This window comes from Primulina tabacum, chromosome 2 (assembly GCF_025594145.1).
Source record: "Primulina tabacum isolate GXHZ01 chromosome 2, ASM2559414v2, whole genome shotgun sequence".
Lineage (NCBI taxonomy): Eukaryota > Viridiplantae > Streptophyta > Magnoliopsida > Lamiales > Gesneriaceae > Primulina > Primulina tabacum.
The window spans coordinates 764,949-791,454 of NC_134551.1; the positions used below are offsets into that span (position 1 = coordinate 764,949).

Below are 26,506 nucleotides of genomic sequence, written 5' to 3' on the forward strand. Positions count from 1 at the left end.
CTATTTAATTATCATGCCAAACTAAAAATAAAGTGCATATTCACATAGTCATTTAAATTCTATTTATATAAATTGTGTGATTTGCGAATTCATAGATATTAAAGCACTTGGTATTTTATTTATTATTATAACAAAGAGTCTTAATTCGTACTCAATATAGTATTAATTTAAAATGCACTCATCGAAATCCCATTTTGAATTCATACACAATCCAAAAGCATAGCATTCATTCCGTTAAAACATTTTCTCATTCTCATGGACTATTAAAAAAAATAGCATTAAACAATTTATTTAGATAATTAAACAAACCAGCCAAAGAATACGCATTGCCACTTCAAACATTCTGATTCATAATGAAATTTGAAAAATAGCACAAACTTCATCTTGGCACAACAGATTCGGACTAGAAACAAAAATATTTAACAAATGAGAACTGTTCTGTTTTTCTTCCCTTGTCATCTAATGGGGTCGAACAAGATTCAACAAAACAATCGAATGACTTGAAAACGACTAAAAGAAGGCTCTGAACTAGTGCTAATCGCACTTTCTGATCTCGAACGAGTAGTTGAGCTCCATATGACATCTTTTGTCATCGTCCTTGAACTGCAAGAACACAATAAGACTGCGATATAAAACCAAAGTGGTATCGAAAGAATTAGAAGTCTTAACATTAAATCATTTCTTAATGTTGCAAAAATACTCATCAAACACATGATTCTTCTTTCTCAGACTCTTAAGCTTCTAAGAGCCAGATATCATGCATAAACCTTGATTCAGTGCATAATACAACAACAGGAGCAGATAGTATCTTTTATATCACAGTATCAGTGCCATATAAATTGATGAATTTAATTTAAACATCAAATGGGAGAAAACGTCGTTTCGGGGAGTACACACCTTTAGTTTTGCAGTGTATACACCCCTCGCAAGAACGCCAGATGGAGTGGTCTCCTCCTCTAAGGTGTGTGCATAAGGTTCTTTTCGAGGAGCAAATGTGCCTAGCATTCCACTGCTTCGATCGACTGCATGTACAAATAAAAGGGAGATCATGACTTGTAGAATTTTTATGTATGCCTTCAAATCCTTTATTTCATCATGTTACGAAGTTCTAGCCGTTAGTAAATCTAAGGTCATCTAGTAACAGGCCCAAACGGGGATTTCAAGCTAAGCAAGTGCCGGAACATGTTATTGAACTAGACAGCACAACCAAGAAAATGCATCATGCTATATAAATTGTGTTACATTCCAAACCTTCAAGTCCACCCTTCCAAACTGTATTTGTATATACCAGGCCCGATACAATGTTATGTAGGACAGAGAAGGTCAGCTTAAGCTGATAACTTGAGCCCTCTCGAAGTGTAAAAGGTGCGAGTTTGTTCAGGTCTTCACTCAGGGGGAATGGAGTGTTAACTTCTCCATCAGAGGATATGATTCCAATCGAGTGGAATTTAACTTCCGGCTCCATTTGATCTTGAAAGAATGGACAATGTTTTAGCGGAACAAGATGAACTAGAGTTAGCATACAATAATTATACCGAGTTACAAGCTCGAACAAACCATTCAAATCACTTTCTAGGCAACCAAGAAGCTTTTCCTTCCATCTTCTTAAACTTTCGTCTTCCTAGAAGGTACACAGGAAAGAAGTCAGAGTTTCAACAAAAATAGTTTACTAGTATTTTTACAGTTATCGATCATCTCAAAGTGTAAATTACATGCCAGTCTTAACAATCTCTTCAGCAAACAATCCGAGCATGTATCGGAACCAAACTACACTCGAACTTATACATGGGAATAATTTAAGAGCTCAGCATCCCCACAAGTTACAACCCCCGTCACGCCACTGGCTTGTCCGGATCGTCCCGTCTATTGAATTTCTGGATCCAAGCATACGTTTAAATACTTGAAACAACTTACATTTATCAAGCAAAAGAACTTAACTAAGAACGCCAAAAATAAAGACTTGTCCTGTTGGCATTAGCTAATGTTTAACCAACTAACCAAGGACTTAAACTTAAGCAGTGGTAAATGTCCAATAACAAAACACAAGCTTCCCCATAAAACAAGAAAGGAAGACAAAGTAACAGAAAATGAACAACTTCAAAACCCCCCAATGCTTTCAAGATTCAATTTCTAGTGATCTCAAAGCAGAGCAATATCAATAACAGTACAGTTTAAAAATGGGATGCAAAATACAACCTTATCTTTCTCAATATGCTCTTTGAGAGGAAGAAGAGGGCCCGGAACAAACTTTCCAAAAATCTCGTCTTCTTGATGTTCTTCTTCTTCCTTCATCGCCAATTCTTGCTTCTTCTCTTCTCCAGCCAATGCCGAAGCTGAAGATGGCCCGACCCCTTTTATGTCCCCACTTTCCATTTTTTCCGCAAAAACTCCAGAGTTCTTGAAAAGGGCTAGCAGAATATATATATATATATATAGCAAACCTAGCGTTACCAGTCAAAAAGTAGGGAATAAATAAAATTTATTTGATTCTACTGTAATGTGGGCAGACAAAGAAAATCTTTCGTTTTTTCTTGATTTTCTCCAAAGACAGACAAAGTTAGTTGCTTGTCGCTGTCAGCGGCCCTTTGCGATTTATAGTGTCTTGCCACGTCCCACACTGCAGTGACTTTCGAAACTTGAAAGTGCTAATTGAGTAGATTTCATATTCCGGCTACTAAATTATTATTGCCAGTTTCTTGTGAAACGCAGCTGTAATCTGACTATCCGAGTCATGATTGAATATGGGTGTTAAGGATAATAATTATTACAAGTTTCGAAATACAGACCAAACGACAACGACTTTGCTGTAATCATCCAAGATTTTTCGTTGGAATCCGTCGACCTAATACCCCCAAAATATGGGCCCATTTTTATAGGCCATGGAACAAGCACACCAAAGTTCAGAAATTCTCGTTCTGGGTCGAGCAAATGTATATCATCTTTTTATTCGGTAACGTATCTTCCTAACTCACCATAATTTTTAACGAGTGAAGCACCCAAACATTAGTCAAAGGTTTCACTTACAATTTTAAAGTTATTACACGATCATTTACAAATTCACAATCATTCATGAGCCCATAACAAATTGTCAGTTATTCTATGCGTGATTACACTTCATTTAGATTCCAACACGGTGATTTTATCAATGCTAGTCATATAAAAAATGCGAATATTTATCACTCTTCAACAATATCTGTGCTTTACTCAATCTACACATCAGGCATTGGGAAATAGCCACTCATCTGAAGGGCTCTACCGGTGCAGTCTCTTCAAGAAATGCAGCAGCTTTGAAACATTCAGCCGCTTCCGGTGCTAATGAACTGCCTCCGTCTTTGTAAAGAAGGCCAAGGTTATACCATGTGGAACTGTTTGTCCTGTCATGTCGTAGAGCTTCTGTCAAAAAGCTTCGTATAATTGCAGGAGATAGGCAACCGATCTCTCTCAGCACTGTAGCCTTGGAGACTAGACTTGGGACGTGTGTCGGATCAACTTCGAGGGCAAGTTCATAGGCTTTTAGTGCTTCTTTGTGCTGGCCTTTTGCTTCGTCAAGCAAACCTGTTTTTATGGCACAAAATGGGATTGAGCTTTTGACCAGCTGGTTCATGATCAAGTATGAATATGCAACAGAAAGGGAAACTTTCCTACGCCTTATCCCAAATCACCCGGCATAATATTTTTTTACTAAATATTCAACTTTTGATTAGCTATGTAAAACTATATAGTTAGATACACTATTATAATACAAAACCCTATACTCCAAAATCTCAAAATAATTTTATATTATGTAACATCTCCATCCATTCATTTTTGGCGTCATTGAGCATTTACATCCCCACCAGAAGGCCAAAATAATATCAAACATTCAGTTGATTATCAGAAAACTAGTTCTCTAAAATCTTTCCCCAAAAGACCCAAAATCATACCAAACATTCAGTTGATCCTCACAAAACTAGTTCTCCGAAATCTTTCCCCAAAATCATACCAAAAATGGCTTTTGGTTTTGTGTTTTATGTTCGTTATGTGTGTTTCTTATAGTTTAGAATAATTTTCATTACGGTGACAACAAGAAACAAATAACAAAGTATGGAAATATGAGGGAGGGGAAACCAGAAAAGCAAGCATTATATACCTGAAGTGTGCAATCTAGAGGCACAAAAAGTACTGATGGCTTTGGATTTTGAAAGACAGATCTCAGCATCTTGCCATTGGGACAAACTTATGTAGATGGAAGCCAAATCATGCCATGTTTCCATCTCTAGATTTTTGTTATGTTTTCTTCTGTCCTGTCAATATGAAACACACAGGATTTTCGTCAAACCATAACTTCATAGAGACAGCATACCTAAATAGATGAGTATTGTTTGCACCAAAATAAATAAATTTGCAACAAGATGGAGAATGGGGGATGTAACAAAGATCCCACATAAAGGTCTAAGATCGGATTGCGGAAAAATGGTAACTACAATGGCAAGAACAAGTTGGCCAAGCTAAAATATCAATTTTCGAGCAACATGCCGAGTAAATATCATGTTTTGTATGCTGGTACCAATGTGAGTCAACAAAAGAGTAGCACATATTCTTGTGGGAATTAATCAGGCCATAAAAGATTTGGTTGCCTTGAATCATCAACTGTTGGATATTTAGTTATGCATTATGATGGCATGCATCCTCTCCTCAGTTTTTTAAATGCTGAGAACCAGAAGGGAGTTATGGCAGTAAATATTCTTTTCAACAACCAGATATTGGCTCATTGGGCAACTAAACATCATGAGTATCTAAAACTGACCCATTCATGCCCAATTTAAACCATTTCAGTTAAGAATATAGCAAAGCATATATACGTATATTTATGCCATAGAGAAGTGAGATGCAGCACACCTTCTCTTTCTCCGAAGTAAAGCTTTTGCTCTGAACTTGAAGGACAGCAAGAAGTCGAGAAAAAGTTTCAATGGCCTCCTTCATTAGACCCTGGGCAATTTGGAGCTTAGCTTTAGTTCTTAGCAATTCTCCCTGATCCCATACTCCAGTTTGATCTAGGGCAGCATTAATGATAGTTTCAGCATCTAAATAGCGTTTATCAGCAGATAATATTCGAGCCAACAAGATCCATCCTTTAAGATTAGATCCTCCTTCCAATTTAACCAAGCATTTGGCGTAATGAAGTGCTGAATCCAACTTTCTCTGCTCAGCATACTGTAAACACAGTTGATGAACAGAGACAGGATCATTCAGTTTAGTCATTCTCCCAGCAGTTTCGAAAGCTGTAAGAGCCTCAGATTGTCTTTCAACCCTCTCACTATCAGACAGAACTGATCCAGATTTTACAGAAAGAGAGATGCCCAGCATGCAATTGGCAACACCAGCCAACTGGTGACATCTCCTATGCGAGCCTTCAACTGCTCTGCGAGCAAAACTAATCCCATCTTCTATGTGCTTTGAGCTTTCCCCACATATCTTTGATGCAAACAATAATCCATGTAAACATGTTGAATCAGAATGACTTTTTAATAATTTCTCCCAACAATCCAAAGCATCCAAGTCATCACCTTCTGAGTGATGACAGAGAGCTAAGATATCATATCTTTCTCTCCGATCTAAAACTCCAGGAAGCAGCTCTTCCAGTTGATTAGCTAAAGCCCTAAGTCCACCTGATACAGATAATGCATAGGTAAGGTGATCCAAAATCGAAGGATCCAACTCAATCTTCATCAGAGAAGCTTTTCTTAATAGAATTATCAAAAGAAGAACTGCTTCTTCAATATTGTTTTTGGGAACAAATGAACTGTCTATCTGAGATCGTAGGTTTGGGGGAATTGTTTCGGCTCCACTGTACAAGAGAAAGACCGCAAACTCCTTTTGAATCTTTGCAATAGTTTGCGCATCAAGATTCCACTGATGAAGCAGGGCCCGGCGATATGACAAGATAGATTCACGGGGAGACTCGACAAGTTTCCACAATTCTGGAAGCAGCTCGACAGCCTTAGTTAACGTCTCCTGCAATTTACAGTCAGCACCAAAGTTTTCAGGTAAGCCTGCTGGTAATGAAGATTCAACAATGTCCAGAATTACTGAGCATGATTGAGCAGCTTCTGCAAAAGGGGATTGGAAACACAAATCAGAGCTATTCCATTTGCAGGTTTGCCAAACTCAAAGAATGATTTTCTGCAATAACTATTTGCCTACAATACCACCCCTTTCCACGGTCAAAACGAGATATGGAAAGACAAGGGCTTCTCAAGTATAACCAGCCACAAAATCCAGGGGGGAAGACAAATATCAAAACTTCCACAAAGCACTGAACTGAACCAACAGGAAAGTCCAACGGAATATTACTAAATGCTACATCTGCCATAACAGCCTAACTATGGTCAAAATAATTAGAGGACAAACTAAGACAGGGAGAGCCACTGACCATTAATTTTAATCATTACAGACAAAATTCAATAGTCAAATAAGCCTGAGGAACAGAGTATGTCCAGAAGCCATGTAATAGAGAGACTAATAGATTATTCGTATGTTGATTGCCCTTTACAACGAACATTCCAAGAAGGAACAAATCACAACTGCCTTTCTTCGAATATTTACTTCAGATACACAATTAATATAGCATTAAGAAAAAAACCAAACAGGAAATAAATTCCAAAAATCTTTGAAAACCTAATGATTTTACAAGAATTCAGGATACAACAATGAATGAAGTCATAAAGAGAACTGCATGAGACAGCACAACGCAATAAATTTATATGTATCGCTGGACGATAACAAAGATGATTCAATAAGACACACAAAAGTTACCTTTATACCTCCCAAGGGCTTGAAATGATTTTGCTTTTAGAAAAATTGATTCCAAGAGCAAACTGACAGCATGTATAGACATTGGTGGCGTTGCATAATTATGCAACCGTCTCTTATGAGTTTCCCCTCTTGCAGCAAGTGTGATTTTCATCTTTGGTGTCACTGCAGCAATATCTATCCCTTCAAAAACATGCAAGGCAGCTTCTAAGTTTCCTTTTTGATACTCATACCTCCCCAACAATGCCCTGGCTTCCTGATAATTAAAATTGTCATGTTAAGATCATAAAATACTAACACAGGTTCTGCCAGAACTAATCAAAAGAAACAGCAAATCAATACTCTGATGATAGAACATATAAAAGATAAAAGCCGACATAAATATTATAATCATAAGCAAGACCTTATCAAACGGAATGAAATTGAGCCAAAACGAGGTCTGAAGAAAAATTTTATATGAAGAACATGAGAAAACAACCTCATAATTTAAACAACCACTTTCACGCAATGATGTTTCAGCTTCTTCAAACAGAATGAAATTGAGCCAAAATGAGGTCTGAAGAAAATTTATATATGAAGAACATGAGAAAACAACCTCGTAATTTAAACAACCACTTTCACGCAATGATGTTTCAGCTTCTTCGATGTTGCCAGTATCAGGTTTACGTTCAGTTTCTCCAGCTTGAGATGAATACACGCTAGCAGAATAACCCTGGACAGCAACAGATTTAGAAGAAGGGACCATTTCATTTACTCTTGTCTGTTCTCCTGAGCAGAGACACTGCATTATTTTCCCCAACTTAACTCGAATGTGTTCCCGTTGTCTTTCTTTAATCTTAGTCTCATTCGTCATGTTGTTTCAGCCCCGTAAAACGCCTTCAACAAACAGATTTCCAATACTTCAAAAATTAGCCCGCTTTTGGATATAATATCCATAAAAAAACACTATAAAAATTATGTTTCTATAAATTATATAATCCAGTAACTGTAATACTTAGACATGAATGTGAATGCTGTTGTCAGATCAATTCACCATCGGTTTACAGCTACAAAGCTCGCGGGCAAGTAAGGCTTTTAAGAATACTCACAACTTGCTATAACTTCGAAACTTCAAACAGAAACCAAGTAATTAATCAACAGAAGTTCCAAATTCTAATAGCCGAAAAGAACCCATTTCAGAAAACAGAAACTATCGCTCAGTGAACACCACAGGAGCCCAACCCACCAGCCGTTGATCAGCAAAATTAACAACCCTTATCCCCAAAACACAAAATCAGAAACCCTTGTGGGTAAAAATTTCTAAGTTCAAAAACCAAGACCCCGTACAATAAAGCTTCAATATTCAAAGATCATTCAATCAATAAAGCAAAAAAAAAAAGTACGCATACATGTAATATATTACCCTTGAAAACTGGAAGCAAACCGCAAGCGACCGAAGATTGAATGCCAGGGCATATACACACCAGCCCACATCTTACCAATGAAAATTCCCAATTTTATTCAGATGCAGGGTACTAAAAAACCCTGCGATCAAACAAGAATCCGACAGAGCTTACACAAACCAGTCTTTTTCTTCGCCTTTCTTTTCTTTACAAAAAATGAGAGCGCAATTAAAGTTTCTGTACAAATTGGAGGGATTCGGTCATGGTCCGGCGGTGAAAACAGAAAACAAGGGAAGCGTGTGACTGAAGATTTGGGGAAAAAAGCAGCGATTAATTAATAGCTAATTCAATGCAAAGCCCCAAATACTGTATCGTATCTGGCAATTGAGAATTGGGGCAAGAGGAGCTCTATGTGGGGCCAACTAATATTTCTTTAATATTTTGAGCGCCGCTTTGCGACGCGTATAGCAATTATAACATCATTCCAAATATATTATTATTACCAATATTTAATTCTCAAATTTACAAATATTTTATAGTGTGTGCAAAAACATTATAAAGATCGAGCACATAATTAACAAGTACGTGAAAAAAAACATTGATCAAGTAATCGGGATACTTTGGATCGTTTTTTAGATCGAACTCAAACATATTTTTGTTTTCAGTAGTAGTTTTTGTACCTGATTTCTCGATTTTTGTTTTGAGATACATTTTTTCAATATTGGAATAACAAACCTCAAAATATATGTTGTGATCTTGAATTCGCTGTTTGGGACATAGATGTCTATAGATATAGACTTAAAATGTATTTTTATTACTAGTATCTAGTACACTTGTATATATTTTATTTATAAGAAAACAAAATATAATAGAAACACATAAAAATTTTAGATACCTGAATTTATGCGGAAAAATTACTAAAATATGATTTAATTTTTCAGAAACTTTATACGTGAAACTGTGTTTTGTATTAAATTATAGCATACATATATTTATACATATAATATAATAATGAGATAAAATACGAAAATCTTTAAAATACCTGAAGCTATTTAAATGAATAGGATCTTATTTCACGTAAATGCATGGGATATATTTATCTCATAATACTCATGATATTAGAAACATACACCCTTTAAATTGTGAAATAAATTATTAAAATTCCATACGTATGCTGTATATGTTAATATTGGGCAATAACAAGTGGAGCTAATGAAGCTCGTAAGTATTCTTCCCAATTAATGGATCTTTGATCGAACCTGAACGTGTCTTCGTCCCCATCAACAATTTCTAATCGGGTGCTGATGTTGTTTAAGATATGTTTGACAGAAAAAAATACGATGTAAATGAAATGAATATTTTAATCTTATTTTTTATATACATAATTGGTATGATATTGAAACGAGAATGTTCATTTCATCGAGAGATATTCATTCTTGTGTTTATAGAAATAGTCATTCCATCGAATTTGAATAATAATCATCATTTTCACTCTTCAATCCTCATGTTCTATATTTACATGATGTTTTCTTTATTTAACTTAATTAATATAAATCTATATTGTAATAATAATAATAATAATAATAGTTAGTTTCATAATAACGATAATTTAATAATAATTAATAAAGTATCAATATTTATTATTTTATTATTTTTTAAAAAAGAATAATAAAAACAATGTTTTTGAATATTTTAAAATTGAATTAAGAAATTATTTAATAATTAAAAACAATTTAATTCGATTCATGTTTAAATGAACTTGATTCGTTATAGTTTTCGATTGAACTACTTTTTCATTTATCATCTTATTGATTATCCGTGTTCCAGTTCGATCTCTGCAAAAGGATCTTACAAAAAGTTGTGAAGAGAGGAGTAAATGGTGAGAGGATTGCTGGGGAAACTCGCTAGTCGCTCTCTGTCCGTTGCCGGAAAATGGCAGCAGCAGCAGCAGCTCCGTCGTCTCAATATTCACGAATATCAGGTACGCTTCCTCAATATCCCGCCCGTGCCTGTTGGGAGATCATGATTTCATTTCTCCGAAGTTGTGTTTTGAGCGTGATCTGATTCGAGGTTTGTGTTGCTGAAATAGCGCGTAGTAAAGTGTTTGTCTGTGTGAATTTTGTTTGTCTATTCCATTTCCTAGATGGATTTGGGAATATGTCATTGTGGTACTGTGTCTCAGATTGCGTTTACTCTTCTCTTTGCAACTTCTACAATGCCAACACTTGAATTTAATAGAGAGGGGCGGGGGATGATTGAATAGGTTTTGGAGGTCCAAATTGCATATATACAATGATAAGCACACTAAAATTTGATGGAGCATTTGCCATATTAGACCTGGTCAGACGCCTTGGGACATGTATAATATATAGGTTTTCATGGATACCTGACGCGTTACTGATACTGTGAATATTAGAGCCACGTTTTATCTTATGTCCAGGTTATTCTTTTATTTTTCTGAACATTTGTTGTCCTGTACATTCGGCGAGTTAATCTGCATATTGTGTTAATGATATCAGGGAGCTGAATTGATGAGCAAACATGGGATTAATGTTCCAAAAGGTGTGGCAGTTGGCTCAGCTGATGAGGTCAAGAAGGCAATGCGTGACATGTTCTCCAACCAAAGTGAGGTGCAGATGTCAAATCCTTATCCTTGTTCTTCTTACACAAATGTGTTATTTATGGTTTGAAAAGTGGGTAAACAGAGAAAGAATTATGGCTTCTAATTGCTTCAATTAGGTTTCTGTTATGGTGTCTGATAATATGTGATCAGAAGAGGCAAATATCTGTTTTTTTGTGATATAGGTGGTGGTGAAGTCCCAGATCCTTGCTGGTGGCCGCGGACTGGGAACATTTAAAAGTGGTCTCCAAGGAGGAGTGCATATTGTGAAGGCTGAACAGGTTGAAGAAATAGCTGGTATGAGGAAAATATGTTTTGAATTATATAAGGCTGTTAATTATAGAATTTTAAGTTATGTATCGGCAGCTACTTAGGCATGATTTAACTTCTTGCATCTTGAAATGTGTTTTATCGGAGGAAACCTGAAGTTGTTGAGGTATGAAAGTAACCTATTTCACGTAAGTTGTGGATGCTATATTCCACCTTTTTTTCTACAAATTATTGAACAAACTGTATCAAGGATGAACTGATGAAGTGCTAATAGGTTCATCTATTCAGTTTTCCTGATAACTTGTGTACGTGAACATCCTTGAGTTTTAGTCAGGAAAAGCAAGAATTTTTTGTTTGAATGCAGCAACTGGAAACTGCCTTACAAGATTTACTTGTGTGGCTAGCTGAAGGGACGTCCTCTTACAAAGTATGTTTTTACAGGGAAAATGCTCGGACAGATACTTGTAACTAAGCAAACAGGTCCCCAAGGAAAAATTGTCAGCAAGGTTCGTCTTTAAATTTTGTTCATAACTTCTTATTAAGAAATGTGTGATGGTACATGCTGGAAAATTATAAAAGGCTGCCATTTACATATTCATTTTGCAAGCAGATCATTGCTGTTAACATCAGTTGTAAATTTAGTTCTTGCAGTCAGAATTGATTTTCAAATTTTATAGGGTTTTTTGTTTTAATGATCAAATTTGCTCTAGACACCTTCTCATTTTACATCTCTATTAACCATTGTGGCATTCTTTTGTCACAGTCAGGAAAGATAGTGTTGCAAAACATTTACTGAACAAAACTAGTCAACTGAGAAAATCTTGAACTTATTTTAGTTTTTTATGTGATATTTTCTCTGATCTTGCTGATATTTGAATCAGTTTAATGGTAATGTGCACCTGTATGCGGTATTAAAAAAGTGCCTTCAGGTAAATAATTTTTCGCGACAATTAGTGGGAATAAGGTTTATTTATTAGTGGGGACATCATATATGACATGATTTTGGCTTTTCAGTTTTTAGTTTTATCTTCCATTTGCTGCTTTGCTTGAAACTTGGCTGCACATTTTTATCATGAGTGATATCGTATTTGCGCGTTCTTATAAAATGTAGGAAAGTAAGTTTTTATTCTGTCTCTCTCTCTGTGCATGTGTGTTTGTGTGTGTTGAATTTCTGAAGAAAAATGTTTTATGGCTCTGCTTTTCTTCTTCTGCTTAAGCTTGCGGCTTTAGTGTTGGTGGCAGTTTTTTACCGCTGTGTTGAGCTTCTTGATAAGGTTATAAGTTAGTGTACGATAAGCAAATAAAAACTTTTCTTGGTTGCAGGTTTATTTGTGCGAGAAGTTGTCGCTTGTCAATGAGATGTATTTCGCCATTACTCTTGATCGTAAATCTGCTGGTCCTGTAAGTTCCTGAGTGTCATAGTTCTTGTTTTTCCTTTTAATAATTCCACAGTGTGCATCCTTACTGTTTAATTACTTGCATTTATGGTGTCAATCAGCCACTCAATCTTTTATAGATCTTTTGAGATGTATTTACACTGTCGTACATAGGAGTTTCTTGTCAGTTTCTGAGCCAAGAAGAATTTCAGAACTTATCAGATATTGCTGGATAATGAATTGTAATGTCAATGGAACAACCTATGTATACTTGTATGTTATTAGTCTGCTGTATGCATCGATTCCCTTTCTATGCCAACATGATGTTGTTTGTTGCAAAGATGGGATGTGGACTAAAGTGAATCCATAGATGGTGCATTAATGTGCCGACCTGTACACTGAAATTGTATTTTTGCAGCTTATTATCGCCTGTAAAAAGGGAGGAACCAGTATCGAAGATCTTGCTGAGAAACATCCAGAATTGATAATAAAGGTCAATACATTAATTTATTATGATATCTGGCTTTGTTGTCGAGAGTTGCTTTCTGGATCTGGTTCCATGTTATAATATTGGGACTTTTTGTTCTTCCCTGAACCAGGTACCTATTGATGTTTTCACAGGGATCACTGATGAAGATGCTACCAAGGTAGTTGATGGGTTGTCTCCCAAGGTGGCTGATAGGGCTGCTTCAATTGAACACGTGAAGAAGTTATATGAACTTTTCTGTAAATGCGACTGCACTCTGTTGGAGGTGATTGGGTTGATTTCCTCTTTTGTCAAGTGTTCTATTTAGTGTTATAGTATGGCTTGCATGCATCTAGATTTATAATGCTGTCGACTTGTGTAAACATCCTTATATCTGCCTTTGAGTCATCAATTTTTAAACAGATCAATCCTATTGCTGAGACTGCTGATAACCAGTTGGTAGCAGCTGATGCTAAACTCAACTTTGATGATAATGCTGCATTTCGTCAGAAAGAAATATTCTCTTTGCGTGATCCAACCCAAGAGGATCCTCGAGAGGTATCGGCCAACATCTTTTCTCTGACTGGCTCGCTTATTACATTTAGTACAATGGAGCAAATGAGTATTCGTGCATTGTTGTATTCATTTCATATTGCATTGTTTTATCAGGTTTCTGCAGCAAAGGCTGACTTAAATTACATTGGTTTGGATGGGGAAATAGGTTGCATGGTGAATGGCGCTGGATTGGCCATGGCTACCATGGATATTATTAAGTTACATGGAGGAACTCCTGCCAATTTTCTTGATGTTGGAGGAAATGCCTCTGAAGGCCAGGTGAGACCGGATTTATTTCCCGTTCAATGTATGGTGGATTTCTTTTGGTTACGAATTGGTGCAAGTTATACATGGATATCTTGAACTGCGATGATTGGTTTTCGGTCATCTAATCACGAGACTGTAGTTTCAGAATTTCGACAAATTGTACAAACTTCATGGCTGCCATCCTCTATTGTTTTAATTATCTTTATGTGATTATAAAGCTGACTACTCTAGTTGAATATCTTGGAAAGGTTGTGGAGGCTTTTAAAATTTTGACTTCAGATGAGAAAGTAAAGGCTATTCTTGTCAACATTTTTGGAGGAATAATGAAATGTGATGTGATAGCCAGTGGAATTGTCAATGCTGCTAAACAGGTAAACGCTTGTGTTGATGGGTTTTCCGTGGGAGATATTACTTCTTTTTACAACCGTGGGTTGAAAATTATGTTACTTGCCTCTTTGCTTTGCTTTGCACTTCACTCTTTCTTTGACAAATATTTGAGGTATTAACGCGTTCACCTTTTTTTGCATTGCTGTCAGTTACTACTTTTTACCTGTATTGACACCCACCCCCCGCACCCCCCAATAAAATGTTTTTGTTTGGCTTCTATTTAACTTTTCTGTCTTTGATTAGATCATCACAATTTTTACGCATTCTTACGCTTCTATTCAAGGTTCAACTGAAAGTACCTGTAGTTGTACGTCTTGAAGGCACCAATGTTGACCAGGGAAAAAGAATTCTGAAGGTGAATTTTGAAGCTCATCTAATTTAAGATGTGCAATGTAAATTATCTGACAAAAGTACAAAACTTTTCTTTTTCTTCCAATATATTCGTGTTTGCAGGAAAGTGGAATGGCTTTGATTACTGCTGAAGATCTGGACGATGCAGCTGAGAAAGCAGTTAAGGCCTCAGCTACTTGAAGTCATTTTGTGTACTTTTGCCTAAATCATGAGAGGTCTCTCTTTTGCCCCTTGCTATTTTGGAGTTAAATTTTTTATGTATACACTGAATCATCGTCTCGTGAGTTGCACTGAGAAGGTTTTCGATTAGGATATACCCTTCATTGATGAATGTAGACAGCATTAGTTTTTCTTGATTTCATATTAAGCAGCCCTGATATTTGGATGTACTGACAGCATTTGGTGTGGGAAAAAAACCGTGGACATGCTTTTTCCCTTTTTGATAATAAACTGTCAAATGGCTGAATTTCCTGCTTTGTTTTGCCATTTTTCTAGAATGCTATCAATCTATCATTTTAAAATGTGAATGAAAAAAGTTTCGAATATTAAGATCCAACTTGAATTGGGTCAGAAAATTTTAGAATAAGATTAAAATTCACTAAAGTTCTCCGTGGATTATGTTATTTGCACTTAAAAGCCTTTCTCTTTTGTCAAGGACTCTGCTAGTCTAGCTGAGATACAATATGCAGTTGATTGAATAGTTATCATTGGATTAACACCAACTGCTGTAGGGAGAACACTTCCATCACACACAAAAAGCCCCTTGGCTTCCCAACATTCCCCATTTTCATCAACTGCACCTTCTTCCTCATTCGTGCCCATTCGACAGCTGCCCATTTGGTGAGCAGAGCAATAGATCGTCCAGCATTCTGAACGAGAACGTGGCCCTCCGACTGCAGTAACCATGTCAAGAAATTCTTCCAAATCCTCATTATTGGTCCCTTTGCACATAATTCTCTGGCCATCACTCCTAAAAGTGCCTACCTCAACTGCTCCCGCCCCAGTAAGAATTCTTAATGCCTGCCTCAATCCTGTCTTAAGATTCTCCTTGTCAAGTTCACTCATCCTATACTCTATTATTCCTTGTTTTTTCACTTCCCCTGAACCTTGATCTCTGGCTAATGCGAATAGAACAGCTGTTCTGCCATATTTTGTCATCCTTTCCCTTATGTAATCTCTCGAGACCCAAGGAATTAGCGAGGCAAAGGACGCCGGTCCAAGTGCTGCAGATTCAACTATAGCTTGAGTGCTTGATTCTTTAGATACCACTTTATGTACCGAAGTGATGATTCCTCCCTCGAAGCTTTTACCCTTCAATTCAACCAAAGAATCAGGAAAATATCCCCAAACAAAGGAAACGGGGTGAAGATGAAGATTCCTTCCAATGTTCTTGTTCTGCAAACCACTTGATATTAACAAAGGTGGAGTCAAGAGAGAACCACAAGCTGAAATTGTCACTCTTGCCTCGATGTTAAGCTTCTTTCTGATTTTCTTACTCTCAGAGCTCGCGATAACTCCAAGGCATCGTTTTCTAACAGTTCCACTATCGTCACTTGCTAGTACGAAAGTCTCTGCCTTGCATCCAGATAAGATAACTGCACCCTTTCTGACTGCATCAATGAGCCAAGTTGAATCGGTACCCTTTTTATCCCCTTTTCTGCAGCCATAACCACAAGAACCACAGTAATGATTCTCTGAAGAATTTCTTGGCACTGGCTCAACTTTTAGGCCAAGATTTTCACACCCTTTTCTAAGTACTTGGTTTTGAAACCCTTCTTCTGCACAATTCTGCGTGACACCAATCTTCTCACATACAAAATCCATGGCAGATTGATATTCAAGTGCACTGAAGAGAGGAATCTTGTTCTTTGACCATTCTTTGAGAACATGATCAGGAGTTCTTATACAGGCAGACCAATTTATACTCGAACCCCCACCAACAGTTGATCCTGCCATGACCATAATTTTCCCATCTTGAGTTGTTAGCATTCCACCCGATTCATATAATTCGGCCAAGGATGGCCCTTCAAGACCCGAGTAATCTTCTGGAACAAAGTAGTGGCCTTTCTCAAGAACGATAACTTTCTGACCCGAGTTTGCAAGAACGGAAGCGGCAACCCCTCCTCCACAGCCAGATCCAACAATCACCACATCACATTTGATCTTGAATGAATCGGCATTCAGGTCATCAACAACTTGTATTCCTTTTTGGATGAGGGATTCTTTTAGTGAAGATTCGTCGTTATTCATCATTTCCACGATACCCTTTTCAAGTGGTCTTTCCTTCTTGTTTTCACTGAAATTTTCAATTGCTTCTACTTCATATCCAATTGCTTCCCAAGCTGGATTTTTCAAATTTTCATCGGTCTGTAATGTATTTATTTTTATGCAAGAAGAAATTAAATTCAGTAATAAATTCAAAATGTACCAAATACCAATGGTGGATAAGAGATCCTTCTAACTCATCTTACATAAAACTCAAATTAACACCTAATTTAATGTCAATTCTCTACGTTAATTGATTACATATTCCTTGATTTAATTTAATATAGGTTGCCACCCGATTATTGAAGAACTAAACACAATTCTTTGAGATCTTCGTTCGGTCATGCCCATAGTGCAATCCAATTTTTGATTTTCTCTTTATCTCGCTTCGTATTCCAAAAAAAAAATGATTGTTTCTTCTTTCCAGGATTCATAGCTATGTGTCAGGTATATATTTTTGGATTTTTTCTTCACTTCCCTCATATATTTGACTTCCCAAATTGTATTAAGCCATAATTACAATTAAAATATAAATTTTGGCTGGGTTATTATCTCTTTTCAGTTCACAAGTTTGAATTCTCCCAATATTCACGTGCATGTCTGGTATTTAATATACCAGACAAATAATTTGGGACCACCTTTCATAATCCTGAGTTCTTGGGAGATAATTTCTAACAAATCAAGAACATAAGCGACAGCGGAATCAAGATAAAACAGGGAACGAGTTTTACCCAAGAGAAGAAGACAAAGAGGCAGACGATTTTTAGCAGCAGGAAGGATATTTTCAGAGGAATCAGAAAAGTTTCTTTGGACCATCTCTGAAGCACAATTTCTCTCTTGTCCAAAGACAATTCAGAGAAGTTGCGGACAAATGGCCATTTCCAATCAATACATATACGCCCACAGAGCACAAATGTTCCCAATCTGCTCGACAGAAACTTTAAAACCAAGCCCACGATGAACACAGCTTTAGGCATCCCTCTCTTCACCAGCAACTCCGCTATCTATAAAACGAAAAATCGCTAAAAATTACTGTAACAAATGCAAGAAAAATAAATCATCTGTAAAATGTTCCACATCTACTACTTCACCTCTGATTCAAAAGACAAAAAATGGTGCCTCACTAGTCAATTATTGGGTTCTAATTATCCAAGGAGCGGAAAGAAGGTTCTTTGTCTGGGCCAATTCAACTGCTAACCATGTCACATGATTACTAAAATAAAATATCTCAAAACAACCAAATCTTGTGGTTCATTGAATAACAGAGAGTTGGTCTCTTTAATTTCTAGAGATCCATCGTAGTCCCCAATTAAGACAGTCCCACAAACAATATTTATATCCTTTTGTTTCATTATAATAACTGATCCGAAACCTATTGATTGAGGCTCATTTAAACACACGCGCACAAATGACACAAACAAGAACAACAAAAGGGGTGCAAGAAAATAAGAGGGATTTCATTTACTTGACCTCATGCGGGCCTGAAGTTCGGGAGAAGTCGGCGACGTAATCATCAACTTTGGGGAGGGGAGGAATGAGTGTTTGACAGATGGCAGAGAGTGATTGGATCTGAGATGAGGAGAAGCCATGGCTGTAGCTTGAGCACTCCTCCTCCCTTCTGCTTCCTCCCTTCAACAAGGGATGAGGCTTTAACTCTCCCATCTTCATACCTTGTTCACCATGTCTTCTGTCCTCTTTCTCATATGTATATGTGTATATATATATATATATGTATGTATATATGTTAATATATATTACCTGTCATTCGCGATGTACAAAAATATTTTAATGGGAAAATAATTATTCAAACAAAATTCCGATACTTAGAATTTCCTTATATATATATATACTTATATATTATATTACAAAATATGAACATTAGATTAACTATATTGGTTATTGTAAATAAGCAAACAAATAATCATTTTTATTAAATAATAAGATAAAAATCTATTTTGATTTTATGTAGCCTATTTATAATTAATATTGCTATTTCTTGGTATATTATGCGTAAAAAATATATAATTAATTAAAACAAATAATTACATAGACGATTTATGTACGATTTTGGTTTTTACAGTAAGTTTTTGTCTGAGAGATTATATGATCATTTGAAGATAAGATTTAGATAAAATTTAAATAAATTTGTATGTTGATAAATTTAACATTTAATAAAAAGAGGGATCATGCCTAATGATTAAAACCATGCATGATTCTGTATCATCTTTCGGGATTGATCTATGCTATATTCAGAAATAATTTTTCATATTCCAATATAATATCATCAAATCATAGAAGTTATTCGTTAATGGCTATAACATATCTTCCCACGTAGTGACAGAACAACATTTAAGATTTACACATTTTAATTCTCTTTCTACTTAAATACTTGAATCCAAAAACAATTCGTTTCTGTTATACCAGATTATACAAGAACCAACTAACAATAAGAAAATCAATGCAACGAAGAAAACTAACACAGACTTACATCCACTCGATCAGAAATCGTTCCACCAAGAAGAAACCAAGATGGAAAAAGTTTACAATTGATCACCCACTTCAATCTTCTCCTTCTGATTACAGAAGAGAGAATACTCAATGAAACATCGCGCACACACTTCACTTCAAGAATGGCTCTCAAGTACATAAACAATTAGAACACTCTACTTCGAAATTATTTTGGAGAATGAATATCTCGAGTAGGCTCTCTGTCCCTTTATAATCTTGGAGATGGACTCTCACCTTTACGGCTACATGTTTTGGTTCTATTTTTGTTAGTTTCCCTTGGCCCATACAATCTCGATCCAATCTTGTGTATGGGCTATATAACTTCCTTTCACCGACTGAGTTGAGCGTGCCCATTGGGCAATTATATATAATAATTTCTGAATTATTGAAATACAAATTTATTAAGTAAATTTGTTTAAAAATAGATGGATGTTCTATAATGGAAACATAACAAGGTTTTGATAAAATTTTACAAAAAGAACTTTATAAACCTCTCGCCATCAAATAGTTACTCTAATTCCCTAAACTTTGTGGAACTAAAATGACTACCTAGCTAGGCCAAAATTTACTTGTAACAGAAACAAAGCCTCTAAATACATACACATATTTTAGTAATCTACACCCACCCCTTTATACTTAAAATCGAATAGAACTCGATCTCGAGCTCGACTTTTGTAGAGTGGATCCGGTATCATGGCCCGGATCCATGTATGGATTAGTACACACACCACCGTCGCAGGTGGTGGCTTTGGATCTTGATCGAGACGACGTATCACCAGAATCAGTAACCGATTCCTTGGACTTATTCATCCTATGTGATTTCTTCGGGACATCTCGGAGAGTATGTGGGGCCGAATTTGTAGATTCTTTTGCATGTCGATTCGACGACTTGGTGTTGCTGCTGTTGCTGTTATTGCTTTTGTTGTCCAACGGATCCTTGGATTGATGGTTTCTTCTAGATTGTCTCGACTTGGTTGAGGAATCTTTCTTCCTAGGAGAATCATTTGTGTTGTCTGTTGAGGAAATGTGCCTGGAATCTTTTGGCAAGTCAGGGGGATCCCTCGATTCAGAATTTGTGTCCCTTTTGCCGCTTCTTGAATCTATTAAACAAATGAAATTGTTTCATACATATCCATGACAAGATTATGCATGTATATAATATTTTAAATTATATAACAACTCAAACATTATATTACGAATAAGATAAATGTTCTGGTATTACTAAGACAACTGCAAGCAAGCACATGAACTCGCAATATTCTTCATGCGAAAACGTTCAGAAACAAATCTAATAATTTGTTGCGTGCGTCAACAATGAATATAAGGATTTAACCTTGAGAAACCCATTTGATTTCAGAGTCATCTCCAAGATCTTCCGGAGGTCCTAAAGGTGCTGATTGGAATACCGATCCTGACTTAAACTCTTTCATCTGCACAATTTCAATAACAAAATTTTCTCAATTTACACGTCTACCGTAATTATTTCTCATAGACACATGTATCCAACACGCGCGCGCGCACACATATATATATACACACATATATCTCTGTGTGTGTGTGTTGAAGGGAAAATAATTATGTATACCCACCCAGCTTGGTGGATCATTAGTGGATGGTCCATCCGATCCTATATGAGCTACATGTTTTACATCTGTGGGTAACCCTATCTGCATTTCCTTTTCTTTTTCTTCTTCTGCATCAAAAAAATTAAATAAAGAAAAAATCTTAGAATCCCTCCAAATTTGTAGTATAAACACAGTGGACGATTCAATATTGTATACCATCGATACAAGAGTTTTTGTATCTACATCATATCATGTGTGTGTGTGTTTATATATATATATATATATATATATATATATATATATATGTCACGACAAAAAAAGGACTCACCGAATATCTGAGAAATATATTTGAGACTTTTCAAAAGACCTTTCATTTTCGTTGTCATCTATATATCTACTTTATAGATCAAGAAACATTACTCGAAACCAAAAAAAAAAAAAGAAGTAACTATGAAAAATAGGAAAATCGATGCTTATAATCCATCAACTTAAATTCGAAAGATGAAAATGGATTCTTGAAGTTGAAGAAATGAGGTTGAAATTAAACGAGATTCAAGAATCCAAAAGCAAGTTATGCTAGAGCAAGGATTTAATGGATCCTAGTTAATTGATGCATGTAAAATGAAATCTCAAAATAAAAAGACAAAAAGTAGCCCTTAACTAAGACCCATCGAAAATTTAGGTTGGATCAACGTATTCCAGGAAAATTTAAAGAATAAAGGCTAAATTTAGTAATGTGACATTAATTTAAGAAACAAAAACACACTTTTCCGCAATTATTTTTGTCCATTTTCACGAATCCCCACAATGTGGGATCGAATATCGGGTAAAATTCATATACATCCCTCACATTTTTTGAATTCAATTTCAAAATCATCTTGACTTTTCATGTTACTTCAATGTCATTTTAGCTTATTTGAATAATGTGAAAAGTTGCAATTATTTTTTACGATTCAATAAAAACATGATAATATTGATAAAAATAAATATTTATATAAATAAGTTAATATAATAGTAATAGCATGATAAAATTTTACCTGAAATAATACAAAATCATCCATAACCTTTCAAATCACTTTAGTATTATCCCTAATTCCTCGATCTTTTCGGTTAAAATTCCGACGAATTAGTTGTATTTTTTAGTTGTTTTACTTAAACACCTCTTTTGTCATTTTTGAACAATGTGAAAACTACAATTATTCTGTGAAGATGATTGGAATTGATTTCACAACTCGCCTAGGAGGATTGTTTGTGCCATCCTAGTTGTCTTAAAAAATTCTAAGTTGGAAAAGGGATATTTGGAAGAATAACTTTGGTCAAACTTCATTTTTTTTAAAAAATATAATCTCCTAATGTATTTGAGTGTTTTCTAATACATATGAGAATATCATTTTTTTTATAAATGTTCGATCAAGATTATTTTGCTAACCACCTCGTTCGAAAATAGGTTATTGCTAAAAAACTCATCACCCCTTGTAATCGAAAAAAACCTCGCACCATTCTGATTGTTTTTCAAACAAAACCTTCCAACGAATTTTAAAAAGGGGGTACTTTCAAATTTCAAACTAAATTTTGTTTCCAATTTATGCTTATTATAAAAAAATATGTAATTGCAATTATGTTTTATGGGACGCTATCAGCACCAATAAAAAAATTATATTTTAAAAATACATAATTTATAATTTTATTGTAATAAAAAAAGTGTTGAGAGAGAATTTTTTAGCAGCCATTTATTTATTTCCGTTTGATGAATTATTTTCCAATGGGAAACTCTTGGGCCACAGCAGTGAAGGAGCCATTATAAAAGCTAAAATTAACACCATCAGAAATTCTAGCCCAATACTGCCCCCCAATAACAATCCAGCAATTTGACTTTGGGCCAGATCAGGCCCACCTACAAAACCCTAGCACTATAAAGCTTCGATCTCAGCAGCTTGCGTCTTCTTCGGCAGCAGCATAATCGCAGCAGAGAATGGTGAGCTCCAGACAATGTGTTTTGCTCTTTATCTTCTGATGATTTTACAAATTTGTAAGATTTTGTGGTTTCGGGATGATTTGATGCAGATTTTGTTTCGTTTGTAGCCGTTCAAGAGGTATGTGGAGATTGGAAGGGTGGCGCTTGTCAATTACGGAAAGGACTATGGAAGACTGGTTGTCATTGTTGATGTCATCGACCAAAACCGGGTATGTTCGGTTCTGTTGCCTCCCGGGACTTTGATTTCATGCCCATTGAGATTGTTCGTTTCCTCCTGGGTATTATGTTTAGTTTGTTAGTTTGTGGATTTCAGTTTTGCTTTATTGGCGTTGTAGAAGATTTTCTCTGTGCGTAGTACTATTGGGGATTTAAATTAATATTTTTACGTAATTCGTGGCTTGTTCTTTTGTTCTTATTATGGGTTTGTTTGTGTTGGTTGCTATCATTGTCGTTTGTAACTTCTCTGTATATGTGCAATGTTTAGTATTGAAAATACTTGAAGTAGAAGTTTATTGAATCTGGTGATTTTGTGTTTTCTTCTTGAATGGAATATTGGGTTTTAAATCTCATGTTCCTCAGTAAACGCATTGATTAGCATGTTGGCTGATATCTTAACAATTCACAGTTGCTAGTTTTGGCGTACATACACAAATTGTTTATAGGATGGCTCATAGCGTGTGTTTTGGTTGAAGGATCAAGGACCTGCAAGTGTTTTGACATCTGTGATAACAAATCCATAGAAAGTCTGGATAAATACAAATTTAGTTATAATTTCTGATACTTTTGAGATATTGTTTAATCATTATGGACGAGTTTAAATCATGCATCAACCTATGATTGTCCTTTTTTCAACCAAATCTAAATAATTTGCCTAATGTCAGGCCCTTGTTGATGCCCCTGACATGGTCCGAGGCCAAATGAACTTTAAGAGGCTGTCTCTCACAGACATAAAGATCGACATCAAAAGGGTGCCGAAGAAGAAGACACTTGTTGCGGCTATGGAGGCTGCAGGTGGCTAAACAAATTCACAAACACTACTCATAGATCTCCTTGATAGAGCAATTGATGTTTGAATCTTGTTTTGACTCATTTTGCAGATGTAAAAAACAAATGGGAGAGCAGTTCATGGGGGAGAAAATTGATTGTCCAGAAGAGAAGATCTGCCCTTAATGATTTCGATAGGTTCAAGTTAATGCTTGCAAAAATCAAGGTTTGTTATGTGGTCCCGTATATGTTTTTCATGGCTTAACACATGATAGTTGATAAAATCCATACGCCAATTACTACCTTGAAGCTGCTTCTGTTAACACTTCATTAATATTTTCACCGACTTTTCAGCCTTCAGTAAACTGGTTTTCATATTTATTTTTATGACTTGGACTTCAATGACGCTTGTTTGTTTCTGATTGCAGAGGGCCGGTGTTGTTAGGCAGGAGCTCGCCAAGCTTAAGAAAGAGGTTGCAGCCTGAATTATATTTTTGATGTTGAAGATTTTTCTGTAGGATTTTGAAAGATGTATCAGTTTATTCACCCGGATTCACATGTCCTATTATATTACCAAACAAAAAAGTTCTGTTTTGCTTACATCGTCATTTGAAATTCAATCTCTTTGTAAACTAACAACTTTTGGCAGATGAGTGGCCTTGTTTTTTATTCAAGTAATGCGTTGTTCCAAGTCTTTATTGTATATTTTCTCAATTGCATTGAATAGATATATGATACGGTAATTAGATCATAGTTATATGGTTGGAATATTGGTTCGAAGCGTAAGTTGAGACACATCTTATAGAAATGCTCCGACCAATGATATTTTAAAATTTAGATGCATGAAAAAAATCGTTACAGGGACATGTAATGTGAATTACAAGACATTGAATGTCCGATTACACATTCTTTGTGTATTTGTACGAATTATTTATTGAAGTGATTCGTGTAAACTAGTTCTATTTTATTTTTTCATGTATGTGTACGACCTTGTAATATATTTAGATTTAGAAATGATATATCACATAGTCCCATTCTACATGGGAAGATTACGCAAGATTGGTTACAAGAGAAACCGGTAATAAGACATACATTCAGGGAGAAGACTCGTACAACACATTTAGTTGAAGAATATGGCAGGGAGAACATTTGTTCAACACATTTACTTGAAGAATGAATATGGCAGAGGATTCATGCTCAAAATAAAAGAAAAATTACGGCAGCGGATTTCTTTTTCTTCGGCACATGAACTTTTAACAATGGAAAAAAACAACCGTTGAAAGCAGAGTTACTTCGTGATTGAGAGAAAGTCGAAGCTGCGAAGAGGGTCTTTAGCAGCTCTTAAGAACGATGATGGCTTGGGTTTGACAACATGGCCACTACTTGATACCAGAAGAACTTGGTCTACTGATCGAAACGGCTGCCCTTTTCGAAGAGTTACCATTTCGAGAAGTAAATCATTTTTTGAACTGGGTAGCTGCGCAGATGATGAATATTAATAACAATAATAAGTACATTTTTTTGTAAGGCCCCGAATTTTACGATTCTCTCCACTATACCAAGACGAGTCTTTCCAGTGTGCTCAGAGGGTTACCCATCCTAGAATTGACTCAAGTAAAACATGCTTAACTTTGACGTTCTTGTGTGACGAGCTCTCGAAAAGAAAACGCATCTTCTTGATATGAGCAGTATCTATCAAATCTTTTAAGTACTCTTCAACTGCAAAGTCTTATATCTAAACAGTTTTGGAATCCCTCTCACTCCGGTGTGAGATCGGTTCATTCATGTTTTCTTTGTCTAGAAGTCTGTCAGGAGCTGCTAATTGTTCGTGCAACATCATTGCACCGGCGATCACCCCCCGCCCTCTTCGGCCTTGGGCCTCACATGCCCACCAACTTCCGCTTGGTTCATCCCCGAACCACACCATACTAAGAAAGGTCGGCTTTAATACCAACTATAACGTCCCGGATTCGACGACTGTCCCTGCTGTACCAAAGCGAGTCTTTCCAGCGTGCTTATGTCTTAATTTACACGTACCCTAAGAAACTTTCCAAGGGGTCATCCATCCCAGAATTGCCCAAGTTAAGCACGCTTAACTTTGGAGTTCTTATGTTACGAGCTCCCGAAAAGAAGATGCAACTTCTTGATATGAGTAGTATTTATCAATCTTTTAAGCAATCTTTAACTGCACAGTCCTATAAGTGAACATTTTTGGAATCCCTCTCATTCCGGGACGAGATCGGTTCATTCATGTTCCCTTCGTCTAGAAAGCCTATTAGGAACCATTCATTGTCCGTGCAACCTCATTGCACCGGTGATCACCTCCGCCCTCTTAGACCCCGGGCCTCACACTTTTCAAGTACAAAATTCAAGCACATAAATCGATCCAGGATGATACTTCTAAGAATTCGCTGGTGTAAATAATATGCTCAACCAGGATGGCACTATCTATGTATATTTCACATGGTGAGTGACCTGGAGGCACTTACAAGCTGCTTTCACCACTACATGAGGGGTTTTATGCCTGAATTTATGAAGGAGGTGTTGAGTTCAGCTACATGGAAGGCAAGCAAAGTTATCAAATTATTCACTATAACTAAAGAACAACTATAAAAAAAAAGTTCAAAGCATTCCAGTCGTTTTAAAGTTCTATTTTTTTTTTTAAATTTTGGGCTTGAGTTGCTTGATACTGATACTTGTCGAGGTCCCAGTACAACAACTGGATCATAGATATTCAACACCC

The 26,506-nt window shown here is 36.0% G+C and overlaps 6 protein-coding genes and 1 pseudogene across 9 annotated transcripts; 2 read left to right on the forward strand and 5 right to left on the reverse strand.

The window, feature by feature from the left end:
• Positions 1 to 296: 296 nt before the first annotated feature.
• LOC142522465 (rho GDP-dissociation inhibitor 1-like) lies at positions 297 to 2,678 on the reverse strand. Of its 2 annotated transcripts, XM_075625889.1 has the most exons (5): positions 2,197 to 2,638; positions 1,558 to 1,621; positions 1,252 to 1,470; positions 898 to 1,022; positions 297 to 603 (listed from the first exon to the last, which is right to left on the reverse strand). In XM_075625889.1, exons 1-5 carry the CDS (start codon positions 2,371 to 2,373, stop codon positions 535 to 537), a joined length of 654 nt encoding a protein of 217 aa, XP_075482004.1. In that variant the 5' UTR covers positions 2,374 to 2,638; the 3' UTR covers positions 297 to 534. The 2 variants fall into 2 exon arrangements, with proteins under 2 accessions (XP_075482004.1, XP_075482011.1); XM_075625896.1 differs by lacking the exon at positions 1,252 to 1,470 and having other exon boundaries at positions 2,197 to 2,678.
• Positions 2,679 to 3,000: 322 nt separating this feature from the next.
• On the reverse strand, positions 3,001 to 8,589 carry LOC142522479 (protein NPGR2-like). Of its 2 annotated transcripts, none has more exons than XM_075625908.1 (6): positions 8,195 to 8,589; positions 7,271 to 7,668; positions 6,796 to 7,048; positions 4,879 to 6,089; positions 4,130 to 4,283; positions 3,001 to 3,555 (listed from the first exon to the last, which is right to left on the reverse strand). In XM_075625908.1, the coding sequence occupies exons 2-6, from the start codon at positions 7,643 to 7,645 to the stop codon at positions 3,239 to 3,241; spliced, it is 2,310 nt and encodes a 769-aa protein (XP_075482023.1). In that variant the 5' UTR covers positions 7,646 to 7,668; positions 8,195 to 8,589; the 3' UTR covers positions 3,001 to 3,238. The 2 variants fall into 2 exon arrangements, with proteins under 2 accessions (XP_075482023.1, XP_075482032.1); XM_075625917.1 differs by having other exon boundaries at positions 3,004 to 3,555; positions 7,388 to 7,668; positions 8,195 to 8,585.
• A 1,354-nt stretch (positions 8,590 to 9,943) lies between these two features.
• LOC142522499 (succinate--CoA ligase [ADP-forming] subunit beta, mitochondrial-like) lies at positions 9,944 to 14,932 on the forward strand. 2 transcript variants are annotated; one of them, XM_075625938.1, is made up of 12 exons: positions 9,944 to 10,155; positions 10,694 to 10,804; positions 10,980 to 11,091; positions 11,506 to 11,570; positions 12,388 to 12,465; positions 12,859 to 12,933; positions 13,040 to 13,192; positions 13,330 to 13,528; positions 13,628 to 13,740; positions 13,977 to 14,099; positions 14,399 to 14,470; positions 14,569 to 14,932. In XM_075625938.1, the coding sequence occupies exons 1-12, from the start codon at positions 10,051 to 10,053 to the stop codon at positions 14,644 to 14,646; spliced, it is 1,284 nt and encodes a 427-aa protein (XP_075482053.1). In that variant the 5' UTR covers positions 9,944 to 10,050; the 3' UTR covers positions 14,647 to 14,932. The 2 variants fall into 2 exon arrangements, with proteins under 2 accessions (XP_075482053.1, XP_075482061.1); XM_075625946.1 differs by having other exon boundaries at positions 9,949 to 10,155; positions 13,330 to 13,464; positions 13,576 to 13,740.
• Positions 14,933 to 15,060: 128 nt separating this feature from the next.
• On the reverse strand, positions 15,061 to 18,446 carry LOC142522489 (long-chain-alcohol oxidase FAO2-like). Its single transcript, XM_075625928.1, has 3 exons — positions 18,202 to 18,446; positions 17,463 to 17,735; positions 15,061 to 16,833 (listed from the first exon to the last, which is right to left on the reverse strand). Exons 1-3 carry the CDS (start codon positions 18,397 to 18,399, stop codon positions 15,097 to 15,099), a joined length of 2,208 nt encoding a protein of 735 aa, XP_075482043.1. The 5' UTR covers positions 18,400 to 18,446; the 3' UTR covers positions 15,061 to 15,096.
• A 1,394-nt stretch (positions 18,447 to 19,840) lies between these two features.
• LOC142522531 (CRIB domain-containing protein RIC6-like) lies at positions 19,841 to 21,183 on the reverse strand. The gene is made up of 4 exons (XM_075625981.1): positions 21,133 to 21,183; positions 20,829 to 20,932; positions 20,573 to 20,669; positions 19,841 to 20,339 (listed from the first exon to the last, which is right to left on the reverse strand). The coding sequence occupies exons 1-4, from the start codon at positions 21,176 to 21,178 to the stop codon at positions 19,876 to 19,878; spliced, it is 711 nt and encodes a 236-aa protein (XP_075482096.1). The 5' UTR covers positions 21,179 to 21,183; the 3' UTR covers positions 19,841 to 19,875.
• A 1,469-nt stretch (positions 21,184 to 22,652) lies between these two features.
• On the forward strand, positions 22,653 to 24,454 carry LOC142522523 (large ribosomal subunit protein eL14z). Its single transcript, XM_075625968.1, has 5 exons — positions 22,653 to 22,779; positions 22,887 to 22,988; positions 23,661 to 23,790; positions 23,877 to 23,989; positions 24,192 to 24,454. Exons 1-5 carry the CDS (start codon positions 22,777 to 22,779, stop codon positions 24,246 to 24,248), a joined length of 405 nt encoding a protein of 134 aa, XP_075482083.1. The 5' UTR covers positions 22,653 to 22,776; the 3' UTR covers positions 24,249 to 24,454.
• LOC142522515 (casein kinase 1-like protein 11) overlaps positions 24,255 to 26,506 on the reverse strand; it is an 8,754-nt pseudogene continuing 6,502 nt past the window's right edge.